Below are 17,869 nucleotides of genomic sequence, written 5' to 3'. Positions count from 1 at the left end.
TGAGGTGGCAGTGATGGGATGGCTATTTTAGCCTGCTGGTGGTTGATGGAGAGACATTGATGTATTAGCTCTGAAAGTACCTTTACATTCAGTTGATCCAAAATTAATGAAATAACCTTTTTGAAGATGTTTAATTAAAGATTTGGGAAAAGAGTTACTTGTATGTAAAGATGTGCTCTGTCCTAAGAGAAGACCCAGTATCTGTGTGATCCCATTTTTTGACAGGGATAGTGTCAGGGCTTTTCAACCTTTACAAATGAAATGAGCTTGGAGCCTCAGGCGGTCCCCAGCAACTGCCACCAGGTTTCCATTCAGCAGTTCTTCAATATATTAATTTCTCTATTTTCGTTTTGGGGCTTAACATATGAGCTTTCCAGTGCTTGCATTACACACTGTGTTTTCTCTTCCCAGGGCTATACATAAGTGTTATCAGTGTAATACAGAAGTGTTATCACCTCATTGCCTTCTAACAGTGGTTCCTCCACATCAGCCATTTGCTGACAAAGAAGGTTTAGAGCTCTTCAGTTGGCATTTCCTGTTTACGCTCCCTGGCAGCAAAGGGCAAAGTCACGAAAAGTTACTTTTTGAACACATAATACAGATCACATTCTAAGACTGTACCTAGTATCTAAAGTATGCATTTTCTATCGCATTTGTATTTCCATCTATTTATTTATCAAATGCCCTATTTGCGACATTTGTAACATACTATTTTTGTTGTCATTTTTTGGGGGTTCGGGGCACCAACAATGCTTCCCACCTGGGGTGTAATCTGGTGTAAGACCGGCCCCGCTTCGACCATTGCAAATCAGCTCCAAACACGATGCATTTGCAGCACTGCATGGGTGTCAAGGAGGCTCGAGAGCCAATAGTAGTGATTTCATGGCATTCATTGTGTCAGATGAGCACTATACAATGCATCCTATGGGACACAATGTAGGACTTTACCCACTCTCTCTACCTGCCTGCCTCAGGTTCACTGTTTGTCAAAATCATGACCTACCCCTGGCCTGTTTTTGAAGCAGGGAGAGGAAGGGATAAGATGAGCCATCTACCTGACCCCTCACTTGTTCTGGGATGTGTTTATTTGTTTTAGTGGTGGCAGGACAGAAAAGTTAGAAAGGATTTAGGGAGAGCAATGTAGGTTGGGAGTGTTGGTAGAAAGTGGCACCAGCAGCTTAGAAAATGTGTTTTACAGAGCATTGCTGGCATATATTGAGCACAGCTACCTTGTAAATGTGTTTGAAGAGGCAGGGTGCCATATACTGGCCACTGAAAACATGTTTTACAGTGTTAATACTGAGGTATGTTGGATATTGGCAGCATATAAATAGGTTTTAAAGGGCAATGCTAGCACATATTGGGCAGAACCGGCATGGACACATATTTTACATTAGCAATGGTGGCATATATTCAGCACTGGCAGCATGGGTATTTGTCTTACTGGGCAACGCAGGCAAATCTTTTTGGGCACTGGCAGTATGAAAGTGCAATAGCAGTGGCCTATTCTGTTCTGAGGCCTTTTTTTCTGCCTTGGGCACATGCAGTATGAAAATATGTTTTGCAGGACAGTTCAGGTATATCTTGTTGAGACTGGCAGCTTGAGGTTTTGTTGGATAGGGGAATGCTGGCATATATTGGTGAGACAGATCTCATGTTCATGGGCTAGTGTAATGTTGGCCACCTTACCTGACATTTATTGTAATTTTTCATGTGCTCCACTACAGAACCAAATGCAAAGTGTAGGGCTTTTTTAAACCAATGCTTATGACCTCTGTGCTGCAAAACGATCCATTTTGACCCATTATTTTAAAAAAACATCTGAGAGGAAACCACATTTAATTTGTAGAAACCATTTCGGCACTTCTGCTGGAAAAAAATGAGGCCCTCATTTAAAGGAATAGTGCGATCAAAAATGTTATGTTCTTAAAAGATGGGCAATAATAAAAAAATGTATAATAAACATGTTTTTAATGAAAGTTCCTTTGTAACAGCATTATTTTACACAAATAATGTTCAAAGCACTTTAAAATCAAGCACTAGGCGGCGTCCATTTTGTGAAATGGACAAGCCTCATGTGCTTGAGTTAATCTCTGCCCTTGAGGCACCAATGAAGCAAAAGCTACCTACTGGTAGCTTTTATTACAGCAGCGGCTTTTGCTTCATTAGTGATAAGCGGAGAGCAGAGAATGCAGGTAAGTGTTTAATTTTTTATATTTAAACTTTTTATATTTAAACCACAGCATTTATAAATCCAACTTTGTTGGATTTATAAATGGTGGTTTTCTTTTTAGTTTCCCGAGCTCCTCCAAGCCTGGGCAGCCTGGCAAACTTAGAAAGAAAACCAATGCAGTTATAGTATTTATAATTGCGATGATTTTCTTTCTAAGTTTCCCGGGCTCCCCTGGACCCGAGGAGCCCGGGAAACTTAGAAAAAAAACTACTGGAATTATAAATACAACCGTGTTTATGATTACGCTGGCATTCGTTTTGAGTCTCCCGGGCTCCTCCGAGCCGAGGGGAGCCCGGGAGACTCAAAGCCAAAGCCAGCGTAATCAAAAATACAATACAAAACATTTTATTTTTGATTACGCTAAATACAACTGTATTTATGATTACACTGGCTTTCGCTTTGAGTGTAATCATAAATACAGCTGCCAGTGAGACTCAAAGTGAAAGTCACTGAAATTATAAATACACCATTGTTGTATTGGTGATTTCCAAGGTTTTTGACAATGTTGTATTTATAAAAGCACTTTGCTGCTCTCCGCGCCTCACTAATGAAGCAAAAGCCGCTGCTGTAATAAAAGCTACCAGCAGGTGGCTTTTGCCTCATTAGTGCAGCGAGGGCAGAGATTAACTCAAGCACAAGAGGCTCGTCCATTTCACAAAATGGACACCTCCTAGTGCTTGATTTTAAAGGGGTTTAAACATTTGTGTAAAATGTTACATAGGAACTTTCAATAAAAACATGTTTATTATAAAAAATGTATTATTGCCCATCTTTTAAGAACATAACCTTTTTGAGCGCACTATTGCTTTAAGTGAGCAGGGGAAAAGAATGTCTTGCCTCAACTATGCAATTGGCTATATCACATGAAGACGCAAGAAAACACACAGAAGTTATTCCAACAGAATGTTTCTTGGATAAGGACTGTAAGAAGAATGCCATCAATGCCTTTCCCTTCAGGTGAGTAACAAATCATTTCAGTGAAGGGAAATGGCACTTCCGCCTCCATTTGCTACGCCTGATGGAAATCAGTGCTAAGCCAGTAATTAATTATTTTATTTTTTATAACACGCTTAATAACAAAGACTAGTCTCTAAGAGCGGAACCGAGATTCGAACCTGCATTGTTCTGCACTGTCTTGCTTCCAAGACAAGCGCGTCACCCCAGAGTTATCCTCCAGCCGGGGTAGATAGTTTGTTGTGGTTTCTGGGATGAGGGGTCTTTCCCTCCCTCAAGTTATGTCCTTTACCTGGAACAGAGCACTTTACTTGGAGAGAGTTGGCATAAGGGGCCAATTGATGTAGGAGAACAACCAAAGTCAATCGAGAACAATGAATGCCTAATCAAAGTTTTAAAGATTTTAGTTCCATTGCTGTGTTTTTGGGAGGAAAAATGCACATTTGCAAGATTTTGTTTCATACCATGTATATTGCCTCATGTATTTTTTGGACACTTTCAGTGCCTTGTGCCATCACTGTCAATATTGCTGTGAGTGATTCAATAAATAGATCAAAATTAGCTTCCTTACATAGGGGGGTAAGCTGTTGCCTCCCTGACGCCGCTCCAAGGATCAGCAGGTTCCGGAGGAGCGTATCTCAGTTCGCCAATTGGCGGCTTTGCAAAAGGAATTCCATAGAATGTGTCAATAGCCCGGTCTGTTCCTTTAACTCTGAGTTGTTTTCCTTGAAGTTGGCCATACTTTGTTGATACTAGTAGTTGAGAATCTTCTTGTCCTGTTAAAAAGGAATGCAAAAAGTGTTAAACGATGTACATATTTGTCGACTACTATTTAAAGCACGCCTCCAGAGCTGCTCATCATAGTTTAGTGTACATTCAATCAATATATTTTCATTATTTTTCATCATCATCAATAACTTTATTCGGCCATTCGGCCATCAAAGTGCATCATGACAAATACGAACAACAATAAAATAAAAAAATACATTTCATCTGAAATACAAATAAAATAACTAATATAGCCCTATAGCACAGATTTCATCCCTTGTTACCACAACTTATTTGCCAATTGTGGGTTCATGGGGCACATCAATTTAAGCAATATTAGTACCCTGCGTATGTTTCACATTCCCCTACAAACAAACCGATTGGTTTGTTTGCGAGCCTTACCTAATCGTACGCCTACTTACGCTTTTGCGCGACAATCTCGCCGTTTCTTTTTTTTTTTTCCGCACACCATGGAAAGCGAGAAGGGACTATGCGTAGTCCCTTCTCCCTGTTCCATGGCGGACATTTTTTTCTCGATTTACTCTAATGGCTGGCATGGAAGAAAAGTGAGGTATGGAGGTGGAATACTAGTAGGTGAATGCTGCTCACAGGGGGAACTGGTGAACTCAGCCACTGTAATATCTCCAGCTGTTGAAATGTGTCATCATTCAGTCAAAATGAACCACACAAATTTAGGACCACCTATATGACCAAAAGCTTTTTTTCCTTTCGTGGAACTCTGCCTCTCCACCAATTGTTAATAAAACATGTTTTTCTGTATAGAACATGTTGGCATGCTTGTGATTGTATATGGATCTAGGGGGTACTTTCCCTTGGCACCTGTACAGTAACACTGCCACTTCCTTGATATTATTTCTCTGTCTACCACTACCACCTGCTCACCAGTGCTACCTAAAAGTAGTGTGTCCACATACTGCACTTTACCCCTCCTCCACAGCAATCGTCAAGTGTACGCTGCCATTGATTTGTAACTCAAAGGAAAGGAATGGCTGCCCTGGAAGGAGTTAATAGACAACCCCAAGATGTATCCCCCCGTTCATGCTGTTACTGCAAGAAGAGAAGTATTTGCAAGACAGATGTTTTGTAGATCAGCCATTTAATTTCATAGTGGCAGAATAAGGATGTCGCTCATCATACTGAGGACAGCGTGTGGGGAGACCAGTAGCTGTCTGTTCCATGTGAGTAAAGCTAATGTGAGTGTACCCACCTGCTCTCTTTACCTCATGGCTGTGCAGCATAATCACCACTTGTCCAAAGGTCTGCACTTTTGATGTAAACTATTCTGGAACCAAACACGTGTTTTAAAGGCTTATGGCACACCAATAAAAGTAGGAAAAAAAGGCATCTTGCAGTACAGACTGAATTCACATAGGAAAATACCAAAGGATTAAAGAATTATTAGAAGCAGTGTAATTAGCACTTCACTTTAATTAGGACTATTCAGAAAAAATATCTAGAGCGCCTGATGGTTAAAACGAAAGGACATTAAAACGTTCTCTTTGATATAATATATCTGTGATCAACAAGAACCAGAAGGTTTTCTGGGGTGTAGTTGAAAGGGTAGACTTGTGAAAGAGTTAGTAAACTATAGGTATTAATGCAGCAGTCTGGCTAAAACACGTTGCCCCTTTTGTACTCTTCTACTAATGTCCTTATCTCATAGTGGGTGCCTTTAATGAAACTTAGACCAGATAAGCACTTTGGGGTTAGTGAGAAATACATATCTTAGTCCGACTGGCCAGGACTTTGCATTACAGGAGGGAGGCGAGTTAAAAACTCAATGCCAGGGAAAGGCCCTTCACCCAAATCTTGACCCAGCTGATCCTAGAAAAACACAACCCGGTGATATGGAACCCATTACTTTGCATGGATTTTAACCAGATCAACACAAGTTTAGGTATCCCTGCATCTTAAAAATCAACGGAAAATTCCCATTATGTAAAAAGGATCTACAAATAACCCTAGTTGTAATAGAACCATCTCGCTTTTGGACTACCAGTCAAACTCCAGCAGGCTACAGATAACAACATTATCTCCCTGTGTTAGGTAGGCTCATCAGAAACAAAATACCAGAGCAGATCAATGTTTGAATTTACAACTTTTAATGGCCAAAAAAGGGTCACAAGTGAAGAACGAATGCAGCAGTCCATTATGCACCTACACACAGCGTTTGACCTACCTAATTGGCAAGACCCAGAGGGAGGCTCTGAATCCTTCAGGAGTTCGAAATGGGTGATTTAACTTTATTATTGCCCTGTGCTACGACAATCGTTGGCAGTGAAGGTTTAACAACAATAGTCATCAAACTGAGGCATTTCCAATCCATGAAGGGGTTCGTCAAGGGTATGTCTTGGCTACCAGTCTGTTTTTATTGGATATTAATGACCCAGAGCAGGTTCTAAAGTGTGCTCCTGTGATGTAGCTAGTATTAGAGGTAGGAATGCATGCTAGTTCTTGTTTGCGGACGATGCTATATTGCAGGTTGATTGGTTTTGCAATGATCATGCTCACCAGCTAAACACAGATTAATCAAAAGGTAATCACCACTGGGCAGCACAATCACCCTAAAACTAGACTGATGACTGAAAACAAACCATCAGAATTGGTAAGCACACATGATTACCTCAGGCTGAGGTCTGTCTCAAAAGCGCCCAAGTAATTCTGCAAATTCCTTTGTGAGCTCCTGGCCAGAGCTCACAAAGACAAATGCTCCTACATTATCACTTCCGGTCCCCATCAAATCACACCTTAGAGCAAGAAAGTAAAGTTGCCTGGTTACTAAATTGCACAAAAGAGGCAGAATGAGGATGTTACTTATCTTACTGAGGACACCTGCATTTAATACGCGTTATTAATATTAGGTTATGTGAGAGAAGTGAATGCCTTGAGACCCACTGAGTATTTGATTTTGGATCTGATGGTTTTACAACCGTAGACAGTGGTTATTGCACTTGAGTACTTCTTGGGAACCCTGGTATGGATGCCATATCTTAGTGATGGTGTAGCTATGAAATGTCATGAACTGAGTAATGTTTGTAATTAACTTGTTTATTAGACTTTTAATTTAATTACAATGCACATTGCATTTTAGATCCGCTAAGCCAGTTCTGTAAATATATGTATAATGTAATTAGTTTGTTGATGGCATTTATGGATAATATGTACTTTTATTGGAATCTTGGTTTGCATTATAGATTGATTTTATTGTATTGATGTTTGATGAACTGGATATACGAATAAACATTGTGCACTTAAAAAGAAAAGTGAGCATTCACCTTAAGCTTCCTTCCCATCCAATACACAACAGCTGTGTAATTTGAGCATGCATTGCATCCCGAGAAGAGAGACATGTTAACATCAAGCTTTCAAAACTGACTGCCAGATCGGCTACACTAGCAATGTTTGGGTTAGAAGCAACAATGGACATTACATCAGCAAACACCAGGTAAGTTGACGTATCTGCTTCCTTTTACAAAAGGCCTTTATTAATTCTTCATAAAGTGTCCACAACTTGATTTATGCGCAGATGTGTAGACAGCTGCTCTACTTCCTAAAAATAAGCCAAAGCAAAGCTTACATGCTTCTTACATGAGGAGTGTGGATACGTGCATATTGTTTTCTTTTATACATATCAACAATGGGCAAAAAATATATAAATGTTTGGGAGGTTCCTCGCCAAAATGCAGGGTATAGTACTGTGTGAAAAATGATATTCAAATGTAACTGACTAGTACATTAGGCAACAGGAGGAAGCTTGTGTGGAGCAAAGGAAAGAGGGTGCTAGGAGCAAGAGATAGAGGAGTGAAGAGGAAGAGCAAAAAGTGATGGCAGGAAGGTTTTGACTCAATCATAATGATGGGCACAGCTCTGGGCAACTCTCCGGCCATCATTTTAAAGCCTGCCAAACTAATTCAGAAGGGGAAAGACCACATCCAAATCAGGCTTGGTCCCACCTCAAAAAGGGCAGTCCAGTCCAAACTGCTAGGACACATCCATTCTGCAAGAGAGCACAAGCATCCCCAGACATGTTTTGGCCTCATTGAGAGTCATCTGTGAGGAGTAGCTTGGGTCCAGCAGGCTTGGGACCCACGTCTGGACGTACCAGTTCCACTCATTGTGACTTAAGCAAAAGGTGATGGCTGGATGGTTTTGATCTCAATCATAACCACGTGGGACTAAGCCTGATTTGCATATGGTCTTTCCCCTTTCTGTAATGGCTTGGAAGACAGGTAAAAATGCTCTGAGAGGCTGCCCCGAGTGATGCCAGAGGATAGGATTAATTCTAAACCTTCTCAAACAAAACCTCCTTTGTTTTGGTTGGGAAGGGAAAAGGGGCATCACAGGGTGCAGTCTGATAATTTTGTCGGAAGGTAGAGGGTTGTGAAAGGCAGGACAGAAATCCCCACCAAAACATTGTCAACCGCAGACCATGAGATGGATAAAAACATGTCAGTGTCTGAATGCTGAAAAAACTCTTTGGAAATGCTTAAGTGGATTTGCTGCCTTCAGTTAAAAGAAAAACACAGGAGAGACTAGTAATGGCAGGGATTAGGGGATTAGATATTGCAAAAGTTTAGATGTCAGCTTCAGAAGCTCACGCTAGTAGAATGTCCATTTGGATTCAGTTGTGTTGCATTGGATACCATTATATATATCTTTTCTTACAGGGATAAATAGTGCAACCCTCTAGTTATGGTTAAGTCATACTATCCAAAGGAAAAGCCCTTTTTGGATGGCTAATAACTTTAGTCACGTTTGAAGGAGCTTGAAAACAAAATTACAGACCCAACTCTGACCTTTTTGAAAGGTGTTACCCTGTTGTCGACAAGAGGGTTGAGGAAAGGTTAGTGGAGGAGGGGGAGAGAGCACAGGGTACCGTTTCACTTTCATTATACATAGATGAGTTTTTGGTTGTACCTACAGCCAGAACTGCTTGAAGGATTTGCATCAAACCTCTGCAGGAATCTTGCATTTGGTCAGACTCATAATTCCTTTATAGCTAGTCACAGATCTGTCCAGCAATTTCTTTTAAACATGTTCAAAAGTAGTCAGTTTGCTTGGTACAGTCCAGAGTCACATATAGCATATTAGTTCTTGGATAAAGCAAGGAGCAACCAGATTGGATAGTATTAAAACTGCCAGATTGATTGCAGACTAGGAAAATGTTTCAAACAGCTCTCATGGTGGCTCTAGGATTTTTAGAAGATCCCGTGCTGCAACAATATAGAAAATTGGAATAAAGCAGCCATATGAGGGTCTCAATCACTGTAGAGATGGTGTGGTGGACTCAAAAGTTATGGAATGTGGTCCAAAAACAGCAAAAAGCAGGGGTCAAAAACCTACTCGTGGGTTAGCAGCCATAGAAATTACAAATTCAATTCATGTCTGTGGGTCAACCAAAGGGCCCACAAATAAAGATGGCCAGACCCAGCTCAGAGCTGAGGACCAGGCTCACATCTGTGGGAAGGATTCTGGGGCTAGTTGTATCCAATGGACTCACCTGGACCATGCCCACTGACCCTTGGACCTGCAGTAGTGGCATAGAGGCTACTGGTCGTGTAGCAGACAAGACCCTGTGAGAAGTCTGGGTGTGCTTTGGTGGGGTCCCAAGGATCTACAATGAGTGCAAGTTGCTGGCCTGGCTCAGTGACTAATTCCGAAAAATTTGGGGGGGCCCTTGAGCATATCCAAAGGCCATACCCCAGCTTAACTGGACACTGGCCATGGTCAAATTCAAAGGCCAGTGGCCCACGGCTTTCGAGCAAGGATAAAGTAAGCCCTGGGCATGGCCGAATGCAGGCACAGTTGCCATTTCAGGTGGCTTTTTTCCTTACCCAAAGCAAAGAGCTTGGTCTCATGGACCCACACGGGTATAACGTGGACCCTGGGCTTTGCCCTTGGGCCATGCACTGTGTTTAGATGGCAGAAGAAGAGCTGACAATTGGCTGAGATCTATATCTCATATTGTAATTTGGAAACCAGAATCAGTGGGAGATATGACCTTGAAACAGTATTTTAGATCACAGAGTTGTGTGGAGATCATTAGTTCCATACTAAGGCCTTACCGTTGTCACATTCTTTAGCAAAACAGAAAGGTGATGGCTGGAAGGTTTTGAATTAATTATAACCACGGGCAAAGCTCTGGGCAACCCTCCAGACCATCGTTTTTTCAGTCTGCCAAACCATTATAGAAGGGGAAAAACCATATGCAAATCAGGCTTGGTCCTACCCCAAAAGGGGCAGTCCAGCCCGAACTGCTAGGTCACATCCCTTCTGCACGAGACCACAAGCATCCCCAGACATGGTTCAGCCTTGTCGGGCATCATCAGTGAGAAGTAGCTTGGGTCCCTAGGCCCGGCAGACACGGGAACCACGTCTGGGCATACCAGTCCCACTCGGGGTGACTTTAGCAAAACAGAAAGGTGATGGCTGGAAGGTTTTGAATTAATCATAACCACGGGCAAAGCTCTGGGCAACCCTCCAGAGGGTTGCCCAGAGCAATGCCAGAGGTCAAGATTTATTCTAAACCTTCCAGCTATCAACTCTTGTTTTGCCGTTGTCACATTCTGACATCTTTACCATAATGTTCCTTGTTATTTCTAGTTTAATTATCCCAGAACATGTAGATATTCATCCAATCCTTTTCTTATCCAGCCAGGAAGTGTGTGGGTTGCTCTAACACATAAACTGTTCCTGGAGGCAAGAACTGGGACAGACGTGCTAATCCAGATACTATTCCAGGATGTAAGACATTTTCCAGGAACTGTAACTCAGAGACTTTGCAATAGACCAGAAAATGTAAGGGAGGCTGGTAACCCCATAAGATTACAAACTGACTAGTTCACTCTATCCTAGCACTGTTTTTCTTAAATTGTTCACAGAAAGTAATACCGTTTTGTTGGGGAAATATAGGAATGTATCCCACACCCATGTCCCAGGAGGATAGCTCAGCGGCAACGTGCTGGTCTTGGAAGCAAGACGACACAAATCAGCACGGGTTCAATCCACGGGTCCGCGCTTAGAAACCTCTGGGTATTAAGTGCATTATAAATAACCTATCATATCATATAACACTAAAAAACGTAATTATCCTTTTTGACCCTGATATATATCTTGTGGAAATTATACTTCACATGCCCTGTTATGCCATGAACTCCACTTCAATAAACAAGCTACGTAAATAGAAGCAAAATATCATGACTTTGCTATTGAAAAGTGTTAGGAAAGATTTCCATTTCATGTATAATTTTCCCTCCAGTTGTGAACCCCCCCAACTTTTTGTTTTGATTTGAACACCGTAGTCTGACTTTGCCAGTGAAGCCCAGCCTTCTGCTGCACTCCACTTGGCTTTTTGCTCACTTTAGGGAAACTGACATGCCCTTAAAGACAGTCAGTACTGGGAGACTTTGTTTCCCTTAGTCCGTGTCAGTGTTGCAAGTTTTCTGCAACATGTTGGAAGTGCACAATGTACCTTACACTACAGTGCACTTGGGTCTTTCCAATGGCCCTAATAACTCTCAAAGGATTTTTTAGAAGTGCAGGTGTGCCTCGGACAGGGCAAGTGGCAGCTTATCTTTTTGTGTATTTTAACCCTTTCCTGCCATGTGAACCACGATAACTGCGTTTGGCACAAATAGGTGGCCTGGCTCCAAAATGTCCATGCCACAAGGTTCTTTGTCCTGTCCTTTAGCCATCATGCTCCTTCACCTTCTCCAGGTCGAGTCAACCCGGGTCAGTCCTTATTTGGGCATGCATTCTCCCGCAAAACGCCAAGCTTTCGCAGGTGTCTGCATGCCTTGTGTGTATGCTTCCAGGAGGTGGGCTGGACTGTCTGAGTCGAATCCACATCCTGGGTGCCAGAGTCTGGTGTGCTCTGAATGCCTGGGACCACCGGGGTCCATGATTTGTCCACGTATGGTGTGCCTGTATGTGAACAGATCTCCCATTAGGTCCCCTTCATTTTGGCGCGAAGGAGACTTTGGATAAGAGAGGGCCCCAAACAGCCATACCATGTCGATCTCTGGAGTTCTCACTGAATAAAGGATAGGATCCAAGTATGCTGAAACCAAGAAGCCAAGTCGAGGAACCGCTGGTGACCTGCTGGAAGGTTTGCCACCACGAGCCTGCTGTCGTCCCGCTGGACCACTCTGCATCTGATCGTCATAGGTCTGCGAAGACGCTTCGACCCATTAGAATAGTGGGACCAACTATTCTCGACACCTTCATCAAACCCTGCAAGTAAGCCTTCTCGGAAGTGTCCCTGGGCCAACCAGTGGGCTAATGAGCTTGCGCAGGACCTTTCCTCTGTCTCTGCCAAGTCTCACACCGAATTTCGTATACTTGGCGTTCCCAGGTCTGGAGTAAAGAGAGAGCCCGAACCGGAGTACACGTGGTTACTGTGTCGCCCAGTCGTGGTGACAAACTTTTCAGGTGCGCTGCTTTCGTGCCCCTCTTGGCTCTGAAGCCTGCTGCAGTGAAACTGGCCTGATCCATCCACCAGGAGTGGAGAAATCGCTACTGTACTGTTTGGGAATCAGAAATTGCGGCGCTTGAACCTGTGACAGAAGTGGACTCGACTGGCAAAGTTTGATCCGGAGTGTGCCAAGGGGCAGTAAGTAACAACGACCCTTACCGGTGGCCCCCAGCGCATCCATCCATTTTTACACATGAGTGGCCCCTGAGGGCCCCTCTCCTTTCCACTGCTAGTGCGAACTATTCCCAAGTCTTGGAGCCTTTTCTGCCCTGTTGGGGAGACCTCCTCGAATAGTGGGAACTTATTCGTCATCACCTCACCCACCTTCTGAGCTGCTGCAGCCCACTGAAGAGACCCCGTTTTACCCATCTGAACAACCGTGTGCGTCAGCATTACAAGTACATTTCAGCAATAGGCTCCCCTCATTTTAGGGACTGGACTCTCTTTCAGTTAGGACTGTGATTGATATTGAATTGCCTAAAGACTCTTTGCACAACCTGCTTCCTTCCCTTTTTAGGTTGCGGACCCATTTCGTCCATTTAACCCTTTAAGGCCCTCGGTCTTGTGTATATGAATTTTGATTAGAGTGAGTTGGTTTATCATTTTTACTGTGAATATTATTGTGTGGTTAACTTTCAAAGGCCTTGAAATAAAAGTACATAAGTTTTTTCAACAAGACTCTTTATTATAGTTTTACAAACAACTAGATGCTTTATACATTATTCATCTCGTAATGCAAAGAAAAACAGTGAACAGAATTCGAAACACAACCTCACGCGAGATAAACGAAATCGAGGGGATATGTCTGAGGGGGACCGGGAGGGAGTCAGCTTCAGTTCTGGATTAAGAGCAGAGGGAACAGTCTCCAAGGTCGGCGGTGGGTCGGGCAATAACTGCGGTTCAGTGCCCGTTAGGAATAGTCATCTTTTTGGGACGGTGGCTGCCTGGCTAAGCCGGGGAACTGTTGTGCGTAGTCTAAGACATGGGACCAAATGCTATAAAACTTGCTTCCGTTTCCAAAACGGAAGGCAGTGATCTTTTCAGCTGCAGCAATGTCCCAACACTTTGCCCACCACATGGGGATCGCTGGGTCCTTTGGGAGTTTCCACAGCCTGGCTATTCAAATTTTTGCAGCTGTGAGTAGGTGTGTACAGAGGACCGCCAGCCGATCCATCATCTGAAATTGACCCTCGCCAGAGTCACCCAACAAGACTATGTCCGGGTCCCATGAAATCGTTAGGCCGGTGATTAGCCTAATCTGCTCCAGAACCTCCTTCCAAAACCGGACTGACTTCGGGCACATACACAAGAGGTGGAACAGCGTTCCAGTGTCCCTGCAGCCTCTCCAGCAGTACTGGTGTAGGACCTCTGGTGTCAAGTATCATCTGTAGGAAACCTTGACTGCTCCCTCCTTGTTTGTGACGCATTTAGAGCTCCTGTGGGTACTTGTCCAGATGTGGTTCCAGCTTGCCACGTCCAATTCTCTGCAGATAACTCACTCCCATCGCAGCATTTAAGGCTCCTTTGAGTTGGAGGATGCTCTGTCCAACAGCCTGTACAGGATTGATATTTTCCCTTTAGGCGGGGTTGCCATCAGTGTTCGTTCCAGCGCCATTAGGTCTCTGCCCTGATCGAGTCATGGGACAGCCAGTGTCTGAGATGGGCATAGAGAAAACATTAGCTTTCTGGGACCTGAAACTTCTCTTTACACCCCTCCAATGTGAGCAGGGTGCCATCTGTGTAGAAGTTCACAATGCGCCTCAGCCCGCCTGCCTTCCATCGGGAGAAGGTATTCGGTCCCAACCCTGGGGTGAAATCGGGGTTCCCCCAGACCAGGCTGAGTGGACTCACCATGTACCCACAGTTCCATTTCCTGGCCGCTTTCTTCCAGCTCTCCACCGTGTTTCTAGTTGCCGTGAGGGGCCCGGCATTTGTGGGGATTCTGGGCCAGGCGGTATGCAGAAGGGAGTCCAGTGGGAAACGGCTCCAGTCTTCCTCCAGCTTCAACCAGCAGGGTTTATCAGTGCCTGGTTGCCACATGAATGCCGCTGAGAGTTGAGCCGCTAGGCAATACCTGTCCACCTCCGGGAACCCCAATCCTCCGGTTCCAGGGCCTCTGAGCAGGACCCTTCTGGTGATGCGTGGTCCGCCCCCTCCCATAAGAATTTCAAGATGTCTGCTTGCAGTTTCTGCCTGTCTCTTAGGGCTAGTCACTGGGAAGGCCAGGCAATGGAATAGCAGTCTGGGCACCAAGTTCATTTTCACTGCCATTATCCTCTCCATCCAAGATATCTCCTGATTTTGCCAGCGGGACAGGTCTGTCTGCAGTTCTTTGAACAGGGGCGGGAAGTTCACCTTATAAGTTTGCTCTATGGATCTCGGGAGTGGAATGCCCAGGTAACTGAACTAGGTTCTGGCCCATGGAATAGGGAACCTGGCCACCAGGAAGTCCACCATGGGCCTAGGGATGTTAATGCCCATAGCAATGGATTTTGTGACTTTAATGGAGAATCCTGATGCGGCTTTAAAGCTGTCCAGCTCCTCCCACAGAGAGAGGTTTCCGGTTGGGTTAGTGTCAGCAGCACGTCATCGGCATAAAGGGCAGCTTTGTAGGTTTTGTTTTTGACCTCAAGACCTTGAGCCAGCAGGTTTCGGCGAATCCTGCATGCGAACGGTTCCATGGACAACGCAAAGAGGGGATAGGGGGTAGCCCTGTCGAGTGCGTCTTAATCCTGGAGGAATTAACACTGTTTATTCTGAGTGTCGTGGTGGGGTGCTGATAATTTGCCATAGTCCACTTCAAAAATCTTTGCCCCACACCAAAATACTTCAATGTACTCCCCATATAGGCCCAGTGGAGCTGATCGAAGGCTTTATGCGCATCAAGTGACAGGATCGCCACTCCCTCTCTAGTTCTGTTGGTGGATTCGATAATATTTAAGGTGTGCCTGGTGTTATCTAGGGTGTTGCAGCCTGGGATGAATCCTGTTTCGTCCGGGTGGATTAGATCCGGGAGGATTCCAGCAAGCCTACGTGCCAGGAGCTTCGAGAAGATTTTCGAATCAACATTCATCAACGTGATGGGTCTATATGACGAGCAAAGTTCTAGGTTCTTCCCGGGTTTCAATATCAGGACTGTGAGGGAGTCCTCCATGGATGGGGAGGTGCAGCCCGTCTCCAAGAAAGTGTTGAAAAGGAAGGCCAGATGGGGGCAGGTGTGGACGTATTTCTTGTAGAATGGAGCAGAGAGACCATCAGTGACTGGGGCTGTGTTCTTCAACGAGTGGATGAAATCTATCACTTCCTCTGTGGAGATGGGGAGTTCCAAAGAGTTGAGCTGCGGGTGCGGCGGAGGCCTTGGGATAGCTTGTAGATAGTGGGTTTGTGACTCTTCATCCGTGGGGTCCCCGGACATCACGCTTCTGTGATGCTCGGTCATGATGGTCAGTTTTTCCACTTCCGTGCAGCAGGGCTTGCCATCTCGGTCCTGAAGAACTAGGATTTTGTTCCTAGTATGTAACTTCTTGAGTTTATGCACTAGCAGTCGATTGGCCTTGTTGCTATTGAGGTAATAGTACTGCTTCGTGTATGCTAGGGCATGGGCCGTTCGGTCCGCCAGGTGCATCTCGAGGGCCGATTTTGCTCTTCTGAGATCTTTCAGCAAACTCATCGACTGGCGCCTTTTATAGCTCACCTCTTTATCCGCCACCTCTGCCTCTAGTTCAGAGAGTCTGAGTTGGTGTCTGCATTGGTGCGCCACTGTGCAGTCGAAGGCTATTCCCCGGATCACTGGTTTCATAGCATCCCACACCATAGCCTCCGAAGACCCCCTTCCTATGTTCTCCTCCAAGTAATTGACAAGAGCCTCTGACAGTTCCAGGCCAGCTGCTGCGTCTGAGAAGATAGTCTTGTAGTTTCTAGGACCTCTGCAGGGGCGCCGGCAGACCCTCTGTTTATATGGTGCGTGGTCAGAGATCACTCTCAGGCTGATGCGGATGTCCTCGATGCAAGGGAACACAGCACTGGATACTAGCAGATGATCTGTCCTCGAGAACCCTCCATAGTCGTGCGAGAAGGTGTAATCCCGAGCGTTGACATTCACCAGCCTCCATGCGTCGATTGTTTCGGTCTCCCTCAGGAACTTCACAAACCCCAGGGCCTTGGAGAAGTCGGACCTGGTGGGCGGTAGTCTTCTCAACGCTGGGGTACGGAGTGAGGTTGAAGTCCCCTCCAATCAGAAGCTTGCCTTCAGCAAAGGTGGATATTGTTGGGAGGATCTTGCGCATGAAGCAATCCTGGGCGTCGTTTGGGCAGTATATTGCTGCGATAGTGATTGAGAGCTTGCCCAAAAGACCTTTGGACAGCAGGATCTGCCGATTGGGTCGCGCTTGCCTTTGACGCTCGGTAGAGCTGCTGTTTGACTGAGCAAGATTGCAATCCCACCCTTCTTCTGGCCAGAGGAGGCGAAGTACCTCTTAGGGTATTGTCGGAAGCGAATTTATTGGTCCTCTGGAGATAGTAGATGGGTTTCTTGTAGACACACGATGTCCGCAGTGAGTTGGGCTAGGCGGTGTTCCACTGATTTGGACATTCCATATGACCATGGTGAGATCTTTAGTGTGGGTAGTCATCCGAGTTAGCCGTGTTTGCGGATTCCAGAGGTTGCGCTCTCCACCCTCATGCCATAAAGCCAAAGCGTGCATTGATAAATGTGTTCCCTTCGCTGATGACTCAAGTCTCTCCCCAGTGTCCCTCTCCCGCTCCCTCGTAGAAAACAAAACCTGGTCATCTGGACCAGCCTTCGACCAACGGGGCCTCCGGCTGGGCCAACGCAGCCAACTTGCATGGAGGCAGCTAGACCTCTGCTGTTAAGCGGTGAAATTTCAGTGTGCAGTGGGCGGGAGGCACCTCCTCAGGGCACCTTGTCCGTGACAGATGCTGTGGCAAGGAGCTCCGTTTAGGGGTTTCGGAGCTTGAAAGCCAGGCGTCCAAGGGTGGCCCCGCCCTATCCATCGTTACTGGGCCTCTTTCCCCTGAGTGGGGTGCCCCTGATCCTGCAGCGTCTCTTCTCCACTCGGGACCAGTACTGTGTAGAGTCTTGTGGTTCTTTGTGCCTGGAAGGTGAGTTTCTGTCAGGGGCTTCGTCCCCCTCCCGTGGGTTCAGCAGTTTCTCAGCTTCATGTACATTGCGTATATGGCAAATGTTGCCATCCCAGGTGAAGGTCAGGGAAGCGGGGTAGCCCCACCGATAAGAGATTCCTTTTTCCCTCAGCCACTCCGTGACCCATCTCAAGGCCTTCCTTTTCGTTAGAGTAACCGCTGCGAGGTCCGCATATAAGGAAATGGAGGCGTCTCTGAAGAGTATGCAGGGGGAGCGTCTTGCTTCTTGCATTATTTCTATTTTAACTTTAAAGTAATGC

The 17,869-nt window shown here is 45.2% G+C and overlaps 1 protein-coding gene across 1 annotated transcript in view; it reads right to left on the bottom strand.

Annotated features, from left to right (window-relative positions):
* LOC138455188 (fatty acyl-CoA hydrolase precursor, medium chain-like) overlaps positions 1-17,869 on the bottom strand; it is a 799,801-nt gene that overhangs the window by 690,748 nt on the left and 91,184 nt on the right. Inside the window, exon 2 of the mRNA XM_069607091.1 lies at positions 3,759-3,963. Within this exon, the coding sequence (XP_069463192.1) occupies positions 3,759-3,963 (205 nt within the window). The remainder of the gene's footprint in view (positions 1-3,758; positions 3,964-17,869) is intronic.

This window comes from Ambystoma mexicanum, chromosome 1p (genome assembly GCF_040938575.1).
Source record: "Ambystoma mexicanum isolate Mex_15411 chromosome 1p, UKY_AmexF1_1, whole genome shotgun sequence".
Lineage (NCBI taxonomy): Eukaryota > Metazoa > Chordata > Amphibia > Caudata > Ambystomatidae > Ambystoma > Ambystoma mexicanum.
This window is presented reverse-complemented; position numbering and strand designations above follow the sequence as displayed.